General features: G+C 45.4%; 1 protein-coding gene across 1 annotated transcript in view; it reads right to left on the bottom strand.

The window, feature by feature from the left end:
- Window positions 1–13,658: 13,658 nt before the first annotated feature.
- Window positions 13,659–20,277, bottom strand: part of Nwd2 (NACHT and WD repeat domain containing 2) — a 148,335-nt gene continuing 141,716 nt past the window's right edge. The window contains exon 7 of the mRNA XM_059274595.1: window positions 13,659–17,591. Coding sequence (XP_059130578.1) covers window positions 13,659–17,591 — 3,933 coding nt within the window. The remainder of the gene's footprint in view (window positions 17,592–20,277) is intronic.

The raw sequence follows: 20,277 nt of genomic DNA, 5'->3' as shown, positions 1-20,277 counted from the left end.
CTTTTAAGACAGGCACTTTGCCAACTGGGCCATCCCCTCAATCTCATCAATGTCTCACCAGTTGTCTTCTTGCTTCTTACACTCCATCCATTTGCATATCTTAGTACACCCCAGTTTAAAACCTTGACAGTTTCTCACCGACCAATACTGTCTTTCACCCAGAATGTGCTTTGAGATAAGCAGGCACAGCAGTGTGGGATTTTGGGGTGTGTTTGTAACCTATACTTTGGGATGGAGATTAAATTACATCCTCTGGAGATGGCTAGCAAGAATGTTATCGGCAGGCTGCAACCCAGAGGCGGCTTGCACGCTTTGTTCACTGCTTTATCTCCAATCAGCACAAAGGACTTTATGAAGTAGAAACGGATGTGAGTAGTTGTTTTGCTTTGGTGACGCGAGCGTGGCCCCTGGCTGGCAGCAGCGTGGGGCTGCTTCCACACCTCCTTGGTGGTTGGTGGCTTTCGGAGTCTGTGTCTTTCTTAGCAGCTCTCAGTACTTATTTCTGAAAAATGCCCCGGCGAGAGTGAGTATCTAGTTCAAAGGACTCTCACTGCTTAAACTCTTTGACGAGCCCAACCCCTCATCAAGAGGGGCCCCATTTGTCCCCAAGTGAACCTTCTATACAACATGCTAGTGGAGAAATCAAACAGGCAGGAGGGAATTCATGAGTGCTCAGAACAGGATCTGTGTTTATGCCTACTCTTACTCCATGTTGGAATGCAAGGCTGAACCATATCTAAGACCAAGTGTTGAGGCCAGAAGAAGGAGCTGTTTCCCACCACACAGCCCTAAAGACCAGAACATCCATCAAGAACAACTAAGAACTCTGAAATCTTGGATCGCCTGCAGAGGTCAGTTTACGGCATCTGTCCTACGAGGCCAAGCTCCCAGTGTGCTGTCAATGTTTACTGGACACATCCTGCCAGCTTGGTATATTCGGGAATTTGGGCATAGTTTCTCTTACTACTTACTCCTATGAGACTGTCTGGGCCCATGCTAATCACCTTTATATTCCTAACACTTGGCATAGGGCTTGCTCAATAAACAAGAACAAACAAAACATTTAGATTAGTGTTATTCAGCAATACTAGCAAAATAACCAACAGTCAAGCAAAGAAGCAAAACCCCAAACTCAAACTGATTTTTATAGTTGCTAGTTTCACCAACTCAGAATGCACCCTCCACAGTCAAACTATAATGATATTCTTCTTAAAAACCCAACCAAGGGGCTGGAGAGATGGCTCAGAGGTTAAGAGCACTGGCTGCTCTTCCAAAGGACTGAGTTCAACTCCCAGCACCCACATGGCGGCTCATAACTGTCTGTAACTCCAATGCCAGGGGAATCCTCACACAGACATCCATGCAGACAAAACCCCAATGTACATAATAAATAAATAAAATCTTAAAAAAAAACCCAACCAAACTAAAACACGAAGAATATGCAAAACACCAAAAATGAGACCATGTCCCTCTCTTTTAAATGCTACAAATGCCAACTTATTGTGAAAGCCCTTTACGGAAAGGAGGATCAAGACAGGGTCACTTTTCTGAGCTCTTGAGCTGCCCCATGTTGCCATTTTTCTCTAGTCTCCACACTTACCACAGCCAACCGGCAGGAAAGTCAGGTTGGCTTTCTCAAGAAATGCCTTTACTTTCTTTCCTCACACTGGAGCCTTGGCACCCTTGGCACAGATGCAAACCTGGAGTCATTACTAGAAGCATTTAAAACTATCCCCGGGCAGGTATTTGAGTAGGAAATTTCACGATAAGGAAATATATGTCGTTAGAAACACAGGGAAGTCCCTTGTGTTCAAGCTTGACAGTTCCTGCTAGTTCATGGTGTGGCTTTACAAAGGGGTGAAAGTGAGGTGAGCTGAGACACTTCAAGCTTGACAGCCCTTCCCCTCTCCCCTTCCATCCCAGACTCAAAATGCTGCTCTGGGGTAGAGGCCTCATACGGTTCCAGAAAACTGAGGTCACCGAAGCTGAGGCTCGGATACACTAAGCATGGCCTTGTGCAGACTTTGCTAGCAAGTAGTCACTGTCCTGGTGTTATATAGGGTAGGAGACTGGAATCCAGGGCATGAGGTGACACTCAGCAGGCATGAGTCTTCGTTCAGTGCAGTCTCCTCTGGGACAGCCAGTCCCAGACGCTCTTCTGCGACTCAAGCAAGAATCGAGGTGGAACAAATGCTTCGTGATAGAAGAAAATGCAACCCCGCTCCCCTGTTTTCTTTCCACAGAAGTGGGGGGGGGGCAGGAGTAGGCAGAGGGAGCTAAAGCGGACAGCACATTCACCATGCACATGGTACCCTGTGTGGAGTGACTGAGATGGTTCCTGATTGATGGATGGATGATGTGTGTCCCGCTTAGACACACCCGCCTTTGGTGGTCTTGCAAAGTGCTCTAGTGGTAAATCTACCAGCTTTGGGTCTATCTGGCTCTCACTGAGGGGTTGAAGGATGGTGTCTGACAAGCGTCTCAATTTGGTAATTTCACCCTCCCAAACTACTTGGCTTTTTTTTTTTTTTCTTGATCACATAAAATTAACACTCCCTTTGCCACCATTAAATCCTGGAATGAAGGTGGAGTATTATTAAAACCACCCTCTAGCTTGCTCCACCCCAGTGAGCTGTGACTTTGCTACCTTCTGGTTTTCAGGTGCACCTCCCCAGAGCCACTGCTTAGGCCTTGGCTTTGGCATCAGGAAACACTGGCCTTTTCCCTCTGGAGACAGCAAGCATCTCACACGGCAAAACCTGAGCTCAGAGTGGGCCTGGGAATCAGGCCTCCACTGGTGGCCCGGAGTGGGCTTGGCCTGGGCCGTGACAGATCTCTGAAGCTTTTATTGTATCCACACGCAGAACACTTGGCTCTCTTTACCAAAACCAAATCTTAGTGCCAACCATAAAACTTGTCCTGTCAAGTTTCAAGGGGGAACAGAGACAAACTGCATTCTGTGAACCAAATCTTGACTGTCTGGTCAATTATTTCTGTTTTATGATTCCCTTTAGAAGTGACTAGAACATTAAATGCATTTTGTGACCTGCCAGGGAGTTAGCAAGCCAGGATTCAAATTCAGGTCACCTTAGCTTTAAAGGGGGGTTCTCTCAGCTACCTCACCTTGCCCGTCAGGGGTAGAAAACCCACCAGGAAGCCATTCTTGGAAGGGACTGCTCTGAAGTACCTGTCACTGCACAACAGTTTTGGGTCAGAGACCCAGGCTTGTGCATATCCTCGAACCTTTCCCTTAGCTGTTTTGGGGTTTTGCTTACCTACAGTGAGAAGTGTTGAGGCCCCTCAATACCCCTTCTGGTCACGATTCTATCACCTGTGGACATTTGTGAAGCCTCAGCGGAGTTACTTAAGAAAGACATAAAGGTCAGGCATACGACCACATAGTATGTCATGCTTTTAATCTGAGAACTTAGGAGACAGAGGGAGGTGGGCCTCTGTGAGTTCCGGGCCACCCTGATCTACAAAACAAGTCTCAGGCCAGCCAGGAATATCCAGCGAGACCTCTCAAGTACAAAAAAAAAAAAAAAAAAAAAAAAAAAAATTAATAAATAAGTAAAATAAAATAAACAAGACTTAAAAAAAAAGACGTGAGGAAATTTGAGATAATAATAGAAGTATTCTTTTCAACTCTGTACTTCTCCTGGCTCCCTGTCCTTCTCCACTAAGCTTCTTTGATAATGCAAGCATCCAGTTTCTCCCAAGTCCGAGGCTGAGCTGCTTCAGTAGTGTGTGTGTGTGTGTGTGTGTGTGTGTGTGTGTGTGTGTGTGTGCATATACAGAGAAATTAAAGCATGTGCTCTTAAAGGATGCAGTCCTATGCAATGTTTTTCTTTAAACACAAGCATTCTTAAGGCTTTTTAGCATAATAGTGTGAGCTGTGAGACACTGCGGTGCCTGCCACTGTGGCAGAACACAGCCAGTGTTCCATGGTAGTTTCCAGTCAGATCTAGGAACCAAGGCTGATCCAGCACTCAGCAGCCATGTCCTTTGCCTGACCCTGACTAACAAGTCTGGCTCTCAGCTTCCTTACCTGTAAGGTAGAATTCTACCTTAGCTACAGGCGCCAGGAGTTGGTGAGTGACGTGAAGTGTGGTGTTGATATGGCAGGCTTTGAAAACGGCCACAAGTGTCCACCTCTCCTTGAATCCAAGGATTTTTATTTCTTTATTTTTTTTCCGGAGCTGAGGACTGAACCCAAGGCCTTGCGCTTGCCAGGCAAGCGCTCTACCACTGGGCTAAATCCCCAACCCGGATTTTTTTTTTTTTTTTTTTTTTTAATGTGACTTTGTAGCTTCTCCCATTAAGAAGTGAGGTCTGTTTCCCCATCCCCTGAATTAGAACTGGCTCCCTGACTTGCTTTTCAAAGTACACTCATAGAAAAAAAAAAAGTGAGTTGGATCAGCTGAGCCTAGGCCTCACAGGGCCTTGCTTCTCTCTCCCCCCGGACACCAAGTTGAGACAACAGGTAAGCAGTCTGTGAACCACTGAACTCAGGCTCAGATGCTCCCCAGGTGACTCAGTCGATAGGCAGCTAAGACTCCAGGTAGTGCCACCTTGGTGAGCACAGACACATGAAAGAGCTTGGACAAGACTCACCCAGCTCAACTCAGCCCAAACTGCTGACCTACAGGATCATAAAGTCAACCAACAGTGGTTGTTTGAGGTCATTATGCTTGTTACAAACATGCGTTAACAATCGTGGGCTCATTTGTTACACAGCAAAAGGTAACTAATGCTGGATATACAAGCAATTTTTCAATAAACAGAGGCTAACACTATGTTAGGGCAAAGGTCAATTGAAAATGGGATTTCTGTATCCTAAAATGTATGCTGGTTAGTCAGTAGCAGGAAGCACAAAGAACCAGGTCTCTGGACCTAGTGGGCAGCTGTATGAACTTCTATAATATTGTTCGACAAACTCTTTGATCTAGTTTCCTTTTTCCTCATCTGTAAATTATTTAGAAGAAGTGACTCTTTAGGTTTCTTTTTTCAAAAATACTTATTTACTAAAAGACAGTTCTGAACTCTGATAATAACAATAATCATCCTATTACTTTTTGATAGTTTGATCACAGACAAACTTCCCTGGACTTCTTTGCTGGCTCACAGTGGGTGGTGACTAAAATATCTCACTGTTACCATAATAGCCATACATTGAACCACTAGGGTGGAAGTTCCTGGTGGACTATGGACCCAAATAGCTAAGCTCAGCAGGGATCAGAGAAGAACCAAGGTTGTAGAATGATGACAATGATTTACAGGTGGAAGGCAACTTTGTGCATTCATTTCTAGGTTGCAGTACATGTTTGGGAGAAGCAATAATTGCCAGCAGTCTAGTCATGAGACAAGAAGTATACCGCTCAATAAGCTCTAGCCAAATCTTTGCATTTCCTGCTCATGAATGACCAGTTTAGGTACTCAGCTATTAGATGGGGTAGGGGTGGCATGGAGAACGAGATGAAAAGAAATTTCAAAATTCTTCTCTGTAGCAATCCTTTTGGTGGCTAATGAACGGTGAGTTTCCAAACATATTAAAAATGTATACCAGCACACATTGTGTACAGCTGGGAGTCAACTACGAAGACGACTCCCCTCCCCAGCACGAAAGGTTTTTCATAGACCATTAATACTCTTCCAAACACAGTCTGTCCTCTTTGCGACACAGAGCCGCCCAAGTTCAGGCCAACTTGGGGAGTAAACAACTCAAAGTCAGGAGACTTTTATTCCTACAGGTACACGAAAGAGAGGGTATATGTGAGGCAATTGTTTATCTTCATTTTATCTTGCCTTAACACTTCAAAGTCTACATAAAGAAGAAGTAAGTTGCTAAGAATATGCACCTCATTATCTATCTCACTGGCCTTCTTTCTGTGATGGAAACAAACCATGTCAAGTGCAGGGTGACTGTACTCAATAGGAGGAGCACTGTACTCAATAGGAGGAGCACTGTATTCGATAGGAGGAGTACTGTACTCGATAGGAGGAGCACTGTACTCGATAGGAGGAGCACTGTGCTCGATAGGAGGAGCACTGTACTCAATAGGAGGAGCACTGTATGGAAGCCAGGCTTAGGTTTACCAATCTGGGGTGGGGGTAGGGAGAACTAATTTGGAAAGGGCATGCAAACCAACATCAAAGACCAGAGTCACTAAAACTTTCTCACAGTTAAGACTGTGGGTGCCTAAAGAGCTTCTGAATTGATTGGCTTCTCCATCCACTCTTCTGTGAATTGTGCAGCAGCTGCCTTCGGCCATGTCCGTGGTCTCTCTCATGCCATCCTTCTCACTGCAGCCAGAGGAAACTTGGAAGAACAGATATAGGCTTTGCTTCAAAGGATTCTCCCAAGACTAGATTCTTGAGGCTGCAGCTGTGTCCCCGCCAACGGCCTGGAGTCAGTGGGTTCACACACGTGTGATCTCTAAGGCCAGGCCAGATAGAGTTCATTTGATTTTAGAGAGACACCTGTGTGCTGAGTAGAGCTCATTGCTCACGGTGAAGTGTCAGACACCACACTAACAAGGTATAACCATGTAACGAAGGGCCCCGTTATCTGATCTCGGTTAACATTCACTGCAGCTCAGTAGTGTCTAGGGTTTCTAACAACACCGAATCATAGGTTAAGCTATTTCATTATCTGCTTCAGAACACATATCCACAGCTCATTGTTTAAAGTATGTTTTTAAGACAGGGTCATTTATCTTTCTGAAGATCCCAATCATGGCGAAAACATGAACGATTTGACTTTCAGTTTGCTCTCTTCAGGAGTATTCAGGAGATAACCAGAGTCAGAAAGGTTTCAGCTAGAGGCCAGCATGGCTCTGGGGTTAAGAGCAGGCACTAAAAAGACCATGACTGGGCACCCGCCCCATCTGACCTGCAGACAGGGAATGCTGCACACCTGTCCTTCCCCTACGATGGTCTCGTCAGCTCTTGCCAGCTCGTCTTTTCTGAATTATCTAGGAAGACTAAACAGACGACCACTCTAATGATCACATTAGAAACGAAATAGGTTCTTTAAGCAAGAACCTGAAAGAGCCCAAGATTCGGGGTCACTGGGAAACTGTCTAACTAGGAACATGTGAGACACTGTTTAGAGAGGGGAAACTAGGTTTGAGGAGGTTAGTATTCACTTAGTAGAAAACCAGAGTCCTTTCTAGGAAGCCCAGGCAATGGGCTCCTGGAGAACCTCCACCGGGCGTTCTGAGGGGAAAGGGGTCAGCACCTGCTTTGCCCTTGGGCCGAGACTGGCTCCTGGCCACGCGACTTAGAGAACACAGTTTTCAAGCTCTGAGAAGGGCAGGGTCAGAAGTGAGGCACTCCTTCCACTTTTAGGAAAGAGTACATGCTCAAGCAATAAGCAAGGTTCTGTTTCCTTTCAAAATCCGGGTGTGTAAAATCTCTTTGGAATGTAGTGAGCACATTTAAATGGGCCACATTTAAATTTGGACACTATCAGATATCAAAATCTTCACGGACAATAAGTTTCTGGGGACGTAAAATAAACATTTATTTGTAGAATAAGTCAAGGAACAGGATCAAAAGATGGGCAGAGTGGGTGAGCGGGAGAAATGAATCACAAGTCACTGTCCTGGATCTGCCACCTTTATTTCTCATCAGTGGGCCTTGGAGCTGCCTGTTTCCTGAGTTTTCACACTTTGGAGAAACACAAACAACCCAGGACTCTCCTCGATGATAGGAGCTCCATATTATTGTTACAGAGATCTTCCCCCGGGACAGAGGTTTTTACCAAAGGGGCTAACGCAGTGTTTAGGGAACATTGGTGCTTAGGTGTAGAGGCTAGTGTATCCTTCTTAAAATAGAATTAGCTGGGCCGGGCAGTGGTGGTGCACACCTTTAATCCCAGCACTCGGGAGGCAGAGCCAGGTGGATCTCTGTGAGTTCGAGGCCAGCCTGGTCTCCAAAGCGAGTTCCAGGAAAGGCGCAAAGTTACACAGAGAAACCCTGTCTTGAAAAACAAACAAACAAACAAAAAACAAAACAAAAACAAACAAACAAACAAAAAGAATTAGCTGGAAATTTTTGTGGGAGATACTATTGTATCCTTCTTAAAATAGTATTAACTGGAAAATTACACGGGAGGAAAAAACTCCAGCAAATATAGAACCTATCACCTCTAAACACAACGACTCCCATTTCTTTTTTGTCCACTTTTTCAGGCTTCTTTTTTTTCACCATAGCTAAGTTACAAGCACCCAAAGCATCCGTCCACAAGCCACCAGCAACACGTTCGCATCAACAGCGACGGGGAGACGAGATTCACTTTCTTTAATTTGAATCGTATCCTAGAACAGCCACTTCCTCTACATTCATCGCGCGAGTGTCCACACTACGATGGAAAATAAAACGTTCGGAGTCACTGCAGATGGGGTTATTTTGTTTAGCTTTTAAGGGTAATTACGGCTCTGGAAGGGATAAAAGCCCCACTGCTATCTGCCTGGTATGACTGGAAAATTCTTCATTGGCGACTTTATGAAAAATATCACTTCATCAGGACTGCCCAGGCCACGGAGCCCCAGGTGACTGACCTGGGAGACACTTGCCTATTTAAATATTTACAGCTGTGAGACCCTTTAACCGTTTGCATCTGGCGCCCACTCTCCCAGTCCCAGGCTCTTGCGGAGCACCACGGTGTGGCAGTCCCTCCACACACCCTCGCCATCGCCTTAGATCCAATCCCAGAACCCAAGGGCATTTCCAAGAAAGGGAGGGGGAGGGGGGGCGGTCAAATTCCCTTTCCCGTTTTATTCAATAAAAGCCCCCCGATGCTAAAATATGGTGAACCCTGAAGACAGGCAGATGGGAAAAATCTCTTGCAACTTGTCCAGTTTAAGTTCCCAGGCACTGCTGGGAGTTCATGAATTGGGAGTTTTCAAAACCCCAACATTTTACTCAATCAGCACAGCACGCACGCCTTTAGTTTGGGAACCCGAACCGTGCCGCCCGCCAGGTTGCCTCTCTGCCCGCGCCTTGCTTGAATTCCGGTGACTTTCCCCGAAGTCCTCAAAACCACGGGTCGCCTCGCCTCGTTTCTCCCCGCGTCCCTCCGGGAGAAGGGGAACCGAGACGTGAGAGCGATCGAGGAACGAAGCGGTGACTCCCGCCCAGGACCAGCAGCCCTCCTCCGCCTCCCCGCGGAGCCCGACGCGGGCCGGGACGCTGCTTACCTGCGGCGGGGCGGCGTCTCCAGGGTCGGGGCGCCCATGGCTTCGGGGGGGCTTCGGGCGTCCGCGCTGGGACACGCGAGTGTGGCTCAGTGCCGCCGCCGGGAGCCCGCCGCGCTGCAGCCGCAGCCGGGCCGCGGTCATTGGGCCGGCGCGTCACGTGGGTGGGCAGCGAGCGAGCCTCCCAGCCACGCGTAACCCTTTACCTGCGCCCCGTCCCGGCGGACACAGGCTGCAGGGACCAGGGGACCGTCCCAGGATCCAGGCTTGAGTGAGGGGTCAGCGAGCCAGCCCGCGTTAGTTGCCAGATCGCGCGCGCGCGCTCGCGCGCACTGCTGGTCGCCTTGCCTAGTGGCTGGACAAACAGCCCAGACCCCGCTGCGACGGTCATTCCCAGGGGCTGCAAGCTTGCCTGGGTCCGATAGGCTATAGTGGCGGGAGTGAAAGAACCCCGGTTCCAGACCCCTTCCCTTGGGGGTGTCAGGATGTGGGACGCTCCATCAAACTCACGGAGTTTTACTTAGGACGGCGGGAGAATTGGTGGCTTAATCCTGAAATTCGGTTTAAGGGTTGAGTCTTCTTTCCACCTGGCCCAGGGCTCTGGAGCTTGCCAAGAAATGTGTTGAGCAACTGCGCCATCTAGCTTACTAGCCTTCCTCTCCACGCTCCAAGCCTCGCAGTTGAAGAGGATAAAACACAATGCTGGAGAAGGAACCAGAGGGAGGACTTCCCGAAGACCTTAAGACCGGTAGTTTCTCAGAGTGTTTGCGTTCGAGATACCTGCTCCCTTCACAGGCATTTACTACGCTCTATGGGAGAACACGTAATGATTTTCGGCCCTTTCTTGCACTAAGACAGCTGTGCGCTTTTAAATGGTACATTTCTGAGGGAATTTATACGTTGTTAAATGCTATTTATTGATTTGAAGGAAAAAATTCTTGTCACAATAAGTGATTCTCAGGTTCAATTTCCAGCCTTGTCAGAAATATTCATGGTGCTACTGGTCCATTTATATATGAATTAGGTTATTCTGATCAAAAAAGACTTTGGAATTTGTTTTGGGTGTTGGAGTCAGTGTGTGTGTGTGTGGGAACTTTGAGGTTTGTTTCAGCCAGAAAGAGATGAGGGTAAGAAAAGTTAGTTTTCTTTTAAACATTGAATTTTGAGTTGTCTTTTTTTTGAGAGTGTTTGCTTTGTTGAGAACTATATACAAGGTTTCATCTGATTATTGTTTATTTCACTGAAGCTTTCCAATACTGCCATGTTTAAAGATATCCTTTTTTTTGGGTGTATATGAGAATTCTGAGACCAAAGGTGTGTGTGTGTGTGTGTGTGTGTGTGTGTGTGTGTGTGTGTGTGTGTGTGGTGTGTATTTGGTGTGTGTATATGTGTGTGTGTATGTGGTGTGTGTGATGTGTGTGTGTGTGTGGTGTGTATGTGGTGTGTGTGTGTATGTGGTGTGTGTATGTGGTGTGTGTGTGTGTGTGTGTGTGTGTGTGTGTGTGTGTGTAATACAAAGGTATCCAGAAACGTTCTCCTACGTTTTGCTCACTCACTTCGGAATTTATGAGTGGCTCCAGTCCTTGGCTGCCACCTTTCCCTTCTTCAGCCACAAGAGGAAGTTGTGTGCCCTTGTACATGTACACAGAGAACCTATTTCCTCCCTGTGTTCTTGTTGAGTCTGAAATTCTAGAAGGCAAGAGCTATTTTACTGGCTTCTGTGTTCTTGGTGAAATTTGTGATTAGGTAAATATTTGTTGACGGAGTTCATCAACTCTCCCTGTAGACTGGAGAAAAGGAAAACAAAACAACAAAACATACCCAGGCATTTATGGTAACTTCCAGTGATCTTTAACAAACTAGCCGAATCTCTCACCTGCACATTAGTCAATATCTTAGAAGTTACCGTCACCGAGTGACTGCTGGGTACTGAGTATTTTGATGTGCGTTGAGAAAGCTAACCAAGATGCTGGCGGTACACCGGGGTCACACCCACCGTCTTTATGTCTAAGCTTTCTCCCTAGAAACGTGGAGTAGGTATAGTACCAAACTCACGAGGCTGTGGTGTAGATGGCACGGCTGTGTGCCTGGAAACTCCCGGAACAGGTCTAGTGTACCTTTGGTAAATTTGAATAATCACTGGTGCTTGAGGTCTTCTATGTCTGGCCAGCCTCAGTGGTGAAAAAATAAACGGCACTCAAGCCTAAGTAGCTCATCTTTTATTCATACAAACAATACATACACAAGACCGTATATTGTTCGAACACTGAAATAATTGTCTAGTGTAACAACTCTGTAACAAAATTTAACTAAATGTAACATTTATGAAAATATAAATCTCTGATTGGGTAGTTCATCCCAACAATACAAAGTTTACATAAAAACATTCAGTATGAGCTATCAGTTGCAAACATGTTAGGAAAAAAATCACTCAGGTCACTTGATATACTCTATTAGTTTTTACACAGGACACTCACACACTACATTTAATCCATCTAGGTATTTAATTCTTAGAAATGTATGGCGTGGAGGTTCAACTGATAAGGACAGTGATAAGAACATGTTGGCTGAAAAGCTAAAAGTATGGGCTCCAGATGATGGGTATATGGATCTTAGCCCTCCCTGGGCTTCCACCTACTGGCTGGTAGCTACACTACGAGGAACACACCTAAAAAAGTGTTTCACCACGGAGTAAGGTGTTGATATCTGAGTGACACCTTCGAATGCTTACATGTTAAACCTTTTCACCGGTGAAATACAATTGACTTGGATTCTCTATGGGTTTAGACTTTTTTTTTTCCCTTTGTGTCGGCAATCAGTACGTCACAGCAGTGACGTGTTTCTCATGGTACTCCTGGCATCCCCACCAGGCCTACAGGCTGGAGCAGAAACCATCTCCTCCTTTCCTGTGCAGTCCACAAAAGCAATACACTGGTGAGGTTAAAAGTCAGGTACAGGAGCATGATGAGTTCCCAGCGGAGCTGGGACGAAAATAAGCCGGTTCTTTGTCCACTGGCCTGATTTAAGGAACTTCCACTTTCCCAGAAAATCAAACCAACCATTGCTCCTGAACCCCTTCAAAGTTCTTCCCGGATATGCCACGGGGAGGATATGGAAGGAAGAAAATCACTTTCACCTTCTGAGATGTGTTTTCCTTCAAATTGGTAAAGTCGTTTTTTTTTTTTTTTAAAAAAAGATATATACCATTTCATAGTTTCTGCTTTGAAATGGTTAGACTAGGAAAGTCCTCAGTCTGGAAGTGGAACGGGTAAAGAAGCATACATACAGTGTATAGAAGTAAGAAAGTGATTACAAACAGAGATGGTAAGAACCTTTGGACACCCTTAAGATATATGGGATATTTTAGCACAGAGACAGGCATATATAGTTTGTCCCAGAGTATTTGGTCGTGTATCTGCACTTTTACACGGGAGAGAGAAGGAATGAGAGAGTAAGGCAATGTCATCAGTGTGTCAGAGATGGTGTGTTGAAAAAGCTTGCTTCCTATGAAGAGATACTGCAGGGGTCTGGGAAATAACTTAGGCTTCCCAACAGCTGACTGAAGAGTACAGACTCTTGTTAGTACAATGAAAGAAATGAACAGGTGTTTTGACCAAGTTTGTAATGCCCTTTCTATAATTCTTTACACTCATCACAAATATGCATCTCAAGAAAAGGTGTAAAAAGATTGCAGTTTCTTATTAAGTGGGTTCTTTTGCAATCCAAGAAAGAAACAGTTTAAAAATGATATATTCCATGACACAGAAACCTTTGCATGCAGTTGTTGTGAGTGTATTTTGATGAAGACTGACTCTCCGTGTTCAGTAGCCCTATAATAGTGGTAGTTAGTTCTCCTCCCAGTCTGTTCACTATCTCAGATTTTATGTGGTGTCTTGGGAAACGGGAACACATCTAGACATCTTTCAGACATGATTTTGCACCGTTAGACCTCTTGTATGCAGACTAAGTTTACACAGTTGTCAGGATTGGGAAACGTAAAGAGAGATTAAGGCTGCAATTTGCTATCACACCACCATTCAGAGACAGATAATTCTTTGCCGTCATGATTTCAACTGGCTTCTGTAGAACTATTTCTAGTCCAACTGGTCTACCTATAAGTCTAGCTTCTCTCATCTGAATCAGTGTAGTGAATTGTGCTGATTCTTATTATACAGCAAATTTAAAAGACTTTATCCTCTCTTTTCTAGGTGAAATGGCCATTTCACTATCACTTATGGAAGCTCTCTATTTGTCTAACACATTTGGACAAAGAGATGGCACCCAAGTCAAGTCTCAGAGTTCTGTTCTTTTCACAAGGATATTAGTCAATTGAGAATTCCAGCATCTTTCCTGCTTTGAAGAAACGAGCAGCTTATCATTGTGATGCAGAAGATTCACTTTGCTTTTTTTCTGTTGTATGTGGATTATGTATTTCATTTGCGCAGGATAAACATCATGTCAGTTATCTGGTGTATAGCTGTGGCTCCGGGATTCAAGGGCAGCACACACCCGATCATAACAAGAGTTGTGTTTCTTGGAGGGTGTTGCCTCGTTGGACTCTGAGGAGTCACTCACGGTGATGGGGCTGTCTCTTGCAAAGACCTCAGTGGACTCTCTCCATAGGCAGTCCACGGACACTTTAAAGGAGTAACTGTTTGACTTTGGCCTGGATGTCTGTGTTGCATTGTTGAAGATCTGCCTGCTGTTTGAAGTGGCAATTTTGATTTTCAGCGCAGCATCAACACGATCCACAACTGTGTATATTCCTATACTCCCGTCATCAAAGCCGACAATGATGTTCAGGTGTCTCTGTGAGAGTGCAAGGAAAGTTGGTGTTTTGTAAAGGGAACAAGCACCAATGTTTTTGCCATCAGCCAGTCTCATGACAATTAAGCTAGAGGTGGCATCGTTCTCCTCCTCCTCCTCCCCATTCCGAAAACAAATATATACCAGGTAGCGACCGTCTCGAGAGAGTCTCTGCCTCCAGATGACCCCAGAGGCGTGAACCACCCGCAGTTTTCCACTGTGTAAATCTAGCACATTGATGTTTTCATCTCCCCGGGATAGAATGCCTAGCTTCCCATTAGGAGAGATTTCAAAGTCCTCCAGGTTTTTCAAGAAGTTGCTTGGAAGCTGCACGCGTCGACAGATCACTTCGTCAGTCAGACTCCAGATGTTTACCGTCTCAGCTGATGTGATAAACACGATGATGTCAGGACAGTCGGGGATCAACTTAAAATTCACAATGGTGATCCCATCTTCACAGCAAAATTTCTTGGTGATACTTCCCGTCCAAAGACTGACGGCCAGCACTTTGCTTTTGGTCATTCCAACCACGAAGGTATTTGCAGAGGTAATGAAGGCATTTTGCAAAGTGGTCAAGATGTTGCAGACTCTGTGGCCTGTGGCCAGTCTCCAAACCCTGGAGGCATTTTCCTCACACAGAGAGACCACAAACTGGTCATTATGTGTGATCAGCAGCTGAGATATCCTCTGCCCGTTAATTCGGAAGAGGTTTTCCCCACTGCTGGTACGCCAGACATATTGACTGCTTTTGTCATCTGATGTCACCATGAGGTCTCCCGCAGAAGTTAACACACAGTGTTCAACTATCCCTTCATGCTTAAATACTGCTTCAATGAACCCACTGCTGAAGTTCCACTTATGAACGCAATCAGAGCCATCGAGAGAGTAAATGATTTCCCCTCTGGCAGGCAACACCAGACTCTGGATGGGTTTTCCAGTTTTATCTATGTTGGACATAGCTGTGATGATGTCTATATCCCAGATGGAAAGAACGCCGCTGGTTGATAAAGACAGTAGCATATTGTGGTGACTAGATTTGACCAGCTTCACTATGGTTCCGGAGACTTCCTGCAAGCTTGCCATGCACTGTCCTGTGTCCCGCCTCCAGAAGAACACCGCTGGGGTGTTCTCCATGGTGGCAATGATGCAGTCTCCATTTTTGGATAGCACGGCAGATATAAATCGTTCATTGTGCCTTGCTCTGAACTTCTCAGCGACCTTCCATATGCCGGTGTCTAAGAGCTCAATGCTTAGAGCTTTACAGATCAGAATTGCACTTTGGTCTTCAGAAAGTTCAATGCTCACCACTTCGCTATCATCCTTTCGGCAGTCAAAATCTTCGGTCAGCTGGGGGTTGGATATGTCCTCTGTATTCCAAACAGAGAGGCTCCCCTCACTGTCTACCATGACCATCTCTTGGGCTGTGTCCAAGATGAGAAGAAACTTTACAAAGCCACCTGAAAATTCTGATGTCACCGTACACAGCTTTTCTCCACTCCCTAAGTGGAAAATGGTTGTGTTGTTGAGGTACTGGCCACAGAAAGCATAGACCCCATCCAGAGAGCATTGGACACAGGTCACTTCATACCAGCAGTGGAACTGGTAAAGGGGCCATCCATAGAGCAGATCAATGACGGTGACATCTTTGCTGGCCTCCAGCCATGCAAGGGCATGATTGACAGAGAGTGTAAATCCGTTGATGTAGGTGGAGCCACTTCCATGCTTGGTCCCTTTGATCTCCACCTCAGACAGGAGACAGGAATTGACGTTGTCATAAACCAGCAAAGTGTTGTTTGTTGTAGCAACGACGAGGTACTTCTCATCACTGGTGAGCTTCATGCCCAGGATGACAGACTGGGCTGTGGTGATTTGCCTGAGTAGCTGGCGAGTTTCGACATCCCATGTGCTGATGGAACCATTTTCTAAAGCCGTGAGAACAGTGCTGGGGTTACAGGTGGGCAGAATCTCCGTAACATGCAGGTGACTGGCTGCTAAGGGGAGACGCTCGGGGCTGTACGTCACGTCCATGGATGAGTGAAGAGGAACAATGGAACAGTATTTAGGTCCGTCTTTGTCACATTCTAAAAGAAGATGTCTGAGTTTGGGCAGGGAACTCACAACAGGCAGCAGCCTCTGCTGGAGCTCTGCTGAAAGGGAGCCTGGGAACGTAATGACCTTGTTTCTGATGCCACGGAGCGTGCTGGCTAGGAACTTTAGCTCCTTTTCTTGTGAGTAGTTGTAAGCCAGTTCTATGTCCGCGAGCACTTTGTCAAACTGGCCAATTTTGATCATGGTGTAAAGCCAGCTGAAGTTCATGATGATTCCGTAAAGCAGGTCATCGGTTTTCCCACACCTTGTCAGATGATACAAGAGCTCAGACATTTTCCTGTGATTGACAAAAAAGATGTCAGGCTCTAGTGGGTTGCACTGGAAAACCCAGGGCTGGTCAGGGGCCTGCCTGTCAAAGGATGCTTGTTCCATGAAATGCTTTTCTTCCTCGAGCAGGCTTCTATTCTCTAAGTCGAGGCAGCCATTCAAGTAGGGGTCTTCCAGGCAGAAAGCCTTCCTCCTGCCTCCTGACCACACCCCTAGAAAATAATCGGCCAGGATTGTGTGCATCTCACGAAGGTTTCTGTCCTCCTGCAGATAGAGCTTCTGGGCTATGAGCTGCAGGTGTCTGTTGGCCCAGACTAAGAGTGTGACGTTCTTCACGTGTCTTTCTATTAAATATCCATTGAGCCCCTCCTTGAGCCTTGCGATGTACAGGTAAGGTACTCTCAGGGGATTGCTGGGTCTGGTGTTCTCATTGAGTTCATTCATAACGCTGTTGTCTAGAGCTAACACATCCTCCAGTTCCATCTCACTCAAACCCATTTTGGCCATGGTGATGTAACCCAGAGCTCTGGAGACCAGTTTCTGACCACACTTCTTCTCCAAGGACCAGAATAACTGTTCTATACTTTCATGGACAGTCACACAGAGGGAGGATTCATCCACATCCTTGTGAGATCTCCAATGTCTCACCTCCCTGAAAGTCAGGTTCACAAACATAGGCAGCGTGCACTTGGAGAATGCGTTGTTTACATAAATCTGCTGGCCTGATGTGACCTTCCTTTTTACCCTCAGCAGCTGGTGTTTGAGGACCTGGCTGCACATCTTTCTGTCCCGAGGAATCAGCTCGATGTAGTTGTCTTCTTCATGGATAAGGCACCTTAGTTTCTGCAGGATCCCATGTTTGTTGGGCAGTGTGGAGAGGGCGATCCGCACGAACCTGGGAAGGTGAGCAGGTAGCCACCAGAGCTTCCTAGCATCATCGTTCTCTGAGAGCTGCTCGAGGCCATCAAATATTATCACCAGAGGCCTCTGCAGTGAGGACTCATTCAACAGGTTTATAAATAAGTCACGGAGGTCATGGATCTTCTTAGGATAGCTTTGAACCAGACACCTGTAGCTGACGGCCATCTGTTCGCAAACACTTAGAAGGAGTGTCTTCAGATCAACACTCATGTCTGTCGTCCCTAGAAATCTCACAATGACAACCGGGTCAGAGTCTGGCCCTGTGTCTTCGTGTAGCCAGCCGTAAGCCTAAAACATACAAGCAGAGTTTAGAACAGTGCTGTGCCTTAACACAATCATAATTCATGAGGTTCCTCGCCTAGAGCTCAGACCAACACCAGCCATGCAAAAAGAAGCCCTGATCCAAGAAATGCACAAACCATCTGGGTGGGCCAAAGTGCTGCCACAAAGCTGCCACAATGTGCAGATCTTCAGGTGAGACTCACAGGCAGTGAAACAGTACTTCTTAATCTTAAGAAAATATTTGTTCGAATTCTAAAAACTACAGAGTATTCAATAACCATGAATCTGGATACACAGTCTGATCATTTTTTCATCTAAATCCCTAACTTTTGGTAGCTGTTAGCACACAGTATATACTTAGTGTTTGTTTAATGGCTGACTTAAGTAATGATTTATAAATCACATCTAGTAAATGTTTTCATTAATTGAGAATGTATAATTTCATACATGGCTGACCAATTTCTAGTTAATCAGAATGTAATAAAATATTTGTCATCAATATATTATGCTGAATAGAATCTTTTGTAACCAAGAGGTGTTTTGTGATGCTACAGGGTCATCATTGTAATTATTACTTCTATCATAAAAATTTATAAAATTTGAGACTAGAGATAAGGGTCACAATTAAGAGCAACTGCTCTTAATATCTTATTAGCACCCATAACAGTTGACTCACAACGACCTGTAACTCCAGCTCCAGGAGACTGACGTCCTCTTCTGGCCTCTGAGGGTACTTGCATTCAAGTTCACATACCCCCACACAGACCCATACACAATACACATAATTTAAAAATAAAAATAAATCTTTAAAAAGTCTACATAGTTCTGGTTATGAGGTTAATTAATTGCTGTGTGTTTTAATACTCCACTGTGTAGACAGGTAGTCATCACTTCACATGATCTCTATGAAGGGCACATGGATTGACTGTGATATTTAGTGGGAGGGAAAGCCAAAGCTCAGGCTAAATCACTAACTTGCTTCAAGTTGAATGGTCATTAGAAGCAAAATTGAAGTAGAGACCATATCTGACTTCCATTCTACATGCTCTTTTCCCTTCCTCTCCTGACCCTTCCCTTTCTTCCTGGTAGAGCTAAGGGGGGAAAGTATATAGAGACCAGTGAAATGTAGTATTTTTTTTCCTGTAAAGTCAAAGTTGGGAGAAATATGATCAAAGTGCAAAACAGCCCTCCAAAGAGTATTTTTAGGGAGATACAGCTTTTCAGCCATTCTATTACCAAGAATACTCTTTAGAAAATAAGGAGTTAGTCTATAAATTCTGTAGTTATTATATTGTGGGAGCCCGTTTTCAGGTTCCTCTTGGCTTCACCCAGCAGGTCTGCATAGAGGATGATTAAGGCCACAGGCCTGAGTGCAGGTGTCTGAGATGGTCTGCACTTGGCTGTGCTGGGGGGTGGGGGAGGTCTTTTGCTCTACTCCTTGGTGTCTCTATAAATACCCTGGGGCAGAGACTGTCAGGGCCCGTTGGAATAGGTTCCAGGTCCTCTCGAGGCTATCCTATATTTTCTGTTTATGTCCACAATCTAAATCTTCTATCTAGTAATTCCTTCTGCTCGCACTCAAGAAAACTCTGGGGGACTGTGGGGTTGGTGGGTAAACGCCCCACATTATATACAGTTTTTTTTTTCTATAAATTAGGAAACTTTGATCTTTGAGATAGCTCAGATGAAGAAAAATGTAAGATTTAAGATCTATGGATGTCAGTTTGGTAGGTGGCATCGCTTAAGGAGCATTTGGCTACTTAGTTTTGTTGTCGGAAGCTGGTTTTAGAGATGACAGTAATGCCATGCCCCATCGTGCGCTGGTGGCTGATCAGAACCCAAACATTGTCTGTCTGACAATGGTTGTCATTGGTTGCTCATGTGCTGAGGCTACTGTTCATGTGGCGTCTATGGAGACTGCCCTGTAAGTATGAGCTGGGTTCACAGGAGACAGTATGAGATCCTGCTGGAAACAAGTGAAAGTCGTTGCTGGCCGACAGCTAGTCACTCTCCCAGAAAGACAAGTGGTAAGAAGGGCTGAGAAAACTGATAAGAAGAACCCTGTACTGTGAGTATCTGGATACACACAACCGGACCAGGTCTCCAGAAGACATAGAGCCCAGCCGTCACTCAAGATCAACTTCGAATGACTAGCACATTGCAGAGTAGAGATGCTTCTCTGTATGGGCACACCAGCCTGTCTCATAAGATCTATGACCTCTCATGCACATGTAGGCACATCACATGAACCTTCTACTCAACCAGTTCAACAGTATTTGTTCCTTATATCCTTCCTTACACGGGAAGGAAATCCTCATCAGACTTCTTATGTGCCTCACACAGTGTCATCAGTGTGACTGTGAGAAATAATCCCAAAGTTTGAAGACACACATACAAACTAGTCAAACCAGAGTTAAAGTCTTGCTGTCTCTGTCTTTTTCTCAATTTATTTTGATAAGATATGGTGCCTAAGGTCAGGTCTCTACCTCAGCTGGTGCTTAACTAAAGAAATGGTTGCATCCTCTAGCAAAAGAATTAAAGCAGCTGAACGTGATCTACTAAAAGATAGCCAATTAGGGTAAGAATGATATACCTGATGCTCACCTGTAAATTTGATTTGGCACCAAATCACCATAACAGGTGCAATGCAGCCAACCCTGTTTTTTGTATTCAGGATGATCAATTTGATTTT

The sequence above is a fragment of the Peromyscus eremicus genome, chromosome 10 (assembly GCF_949786415.1).
Source record: "Peromyscus eremicus chromosome 10, PerEre_H2_v1, whole genome shotgun sequence".
NCBI classification, from domain to species: Eukaryota; Metazoa; Chordata; class Mammalia; order Rodentia; family Cricetidae; genus Peromyscus; species Peromyscus eremicus.
This window is presented reverse-complemented; position numbering and strand designations above follow the sequence as displayed.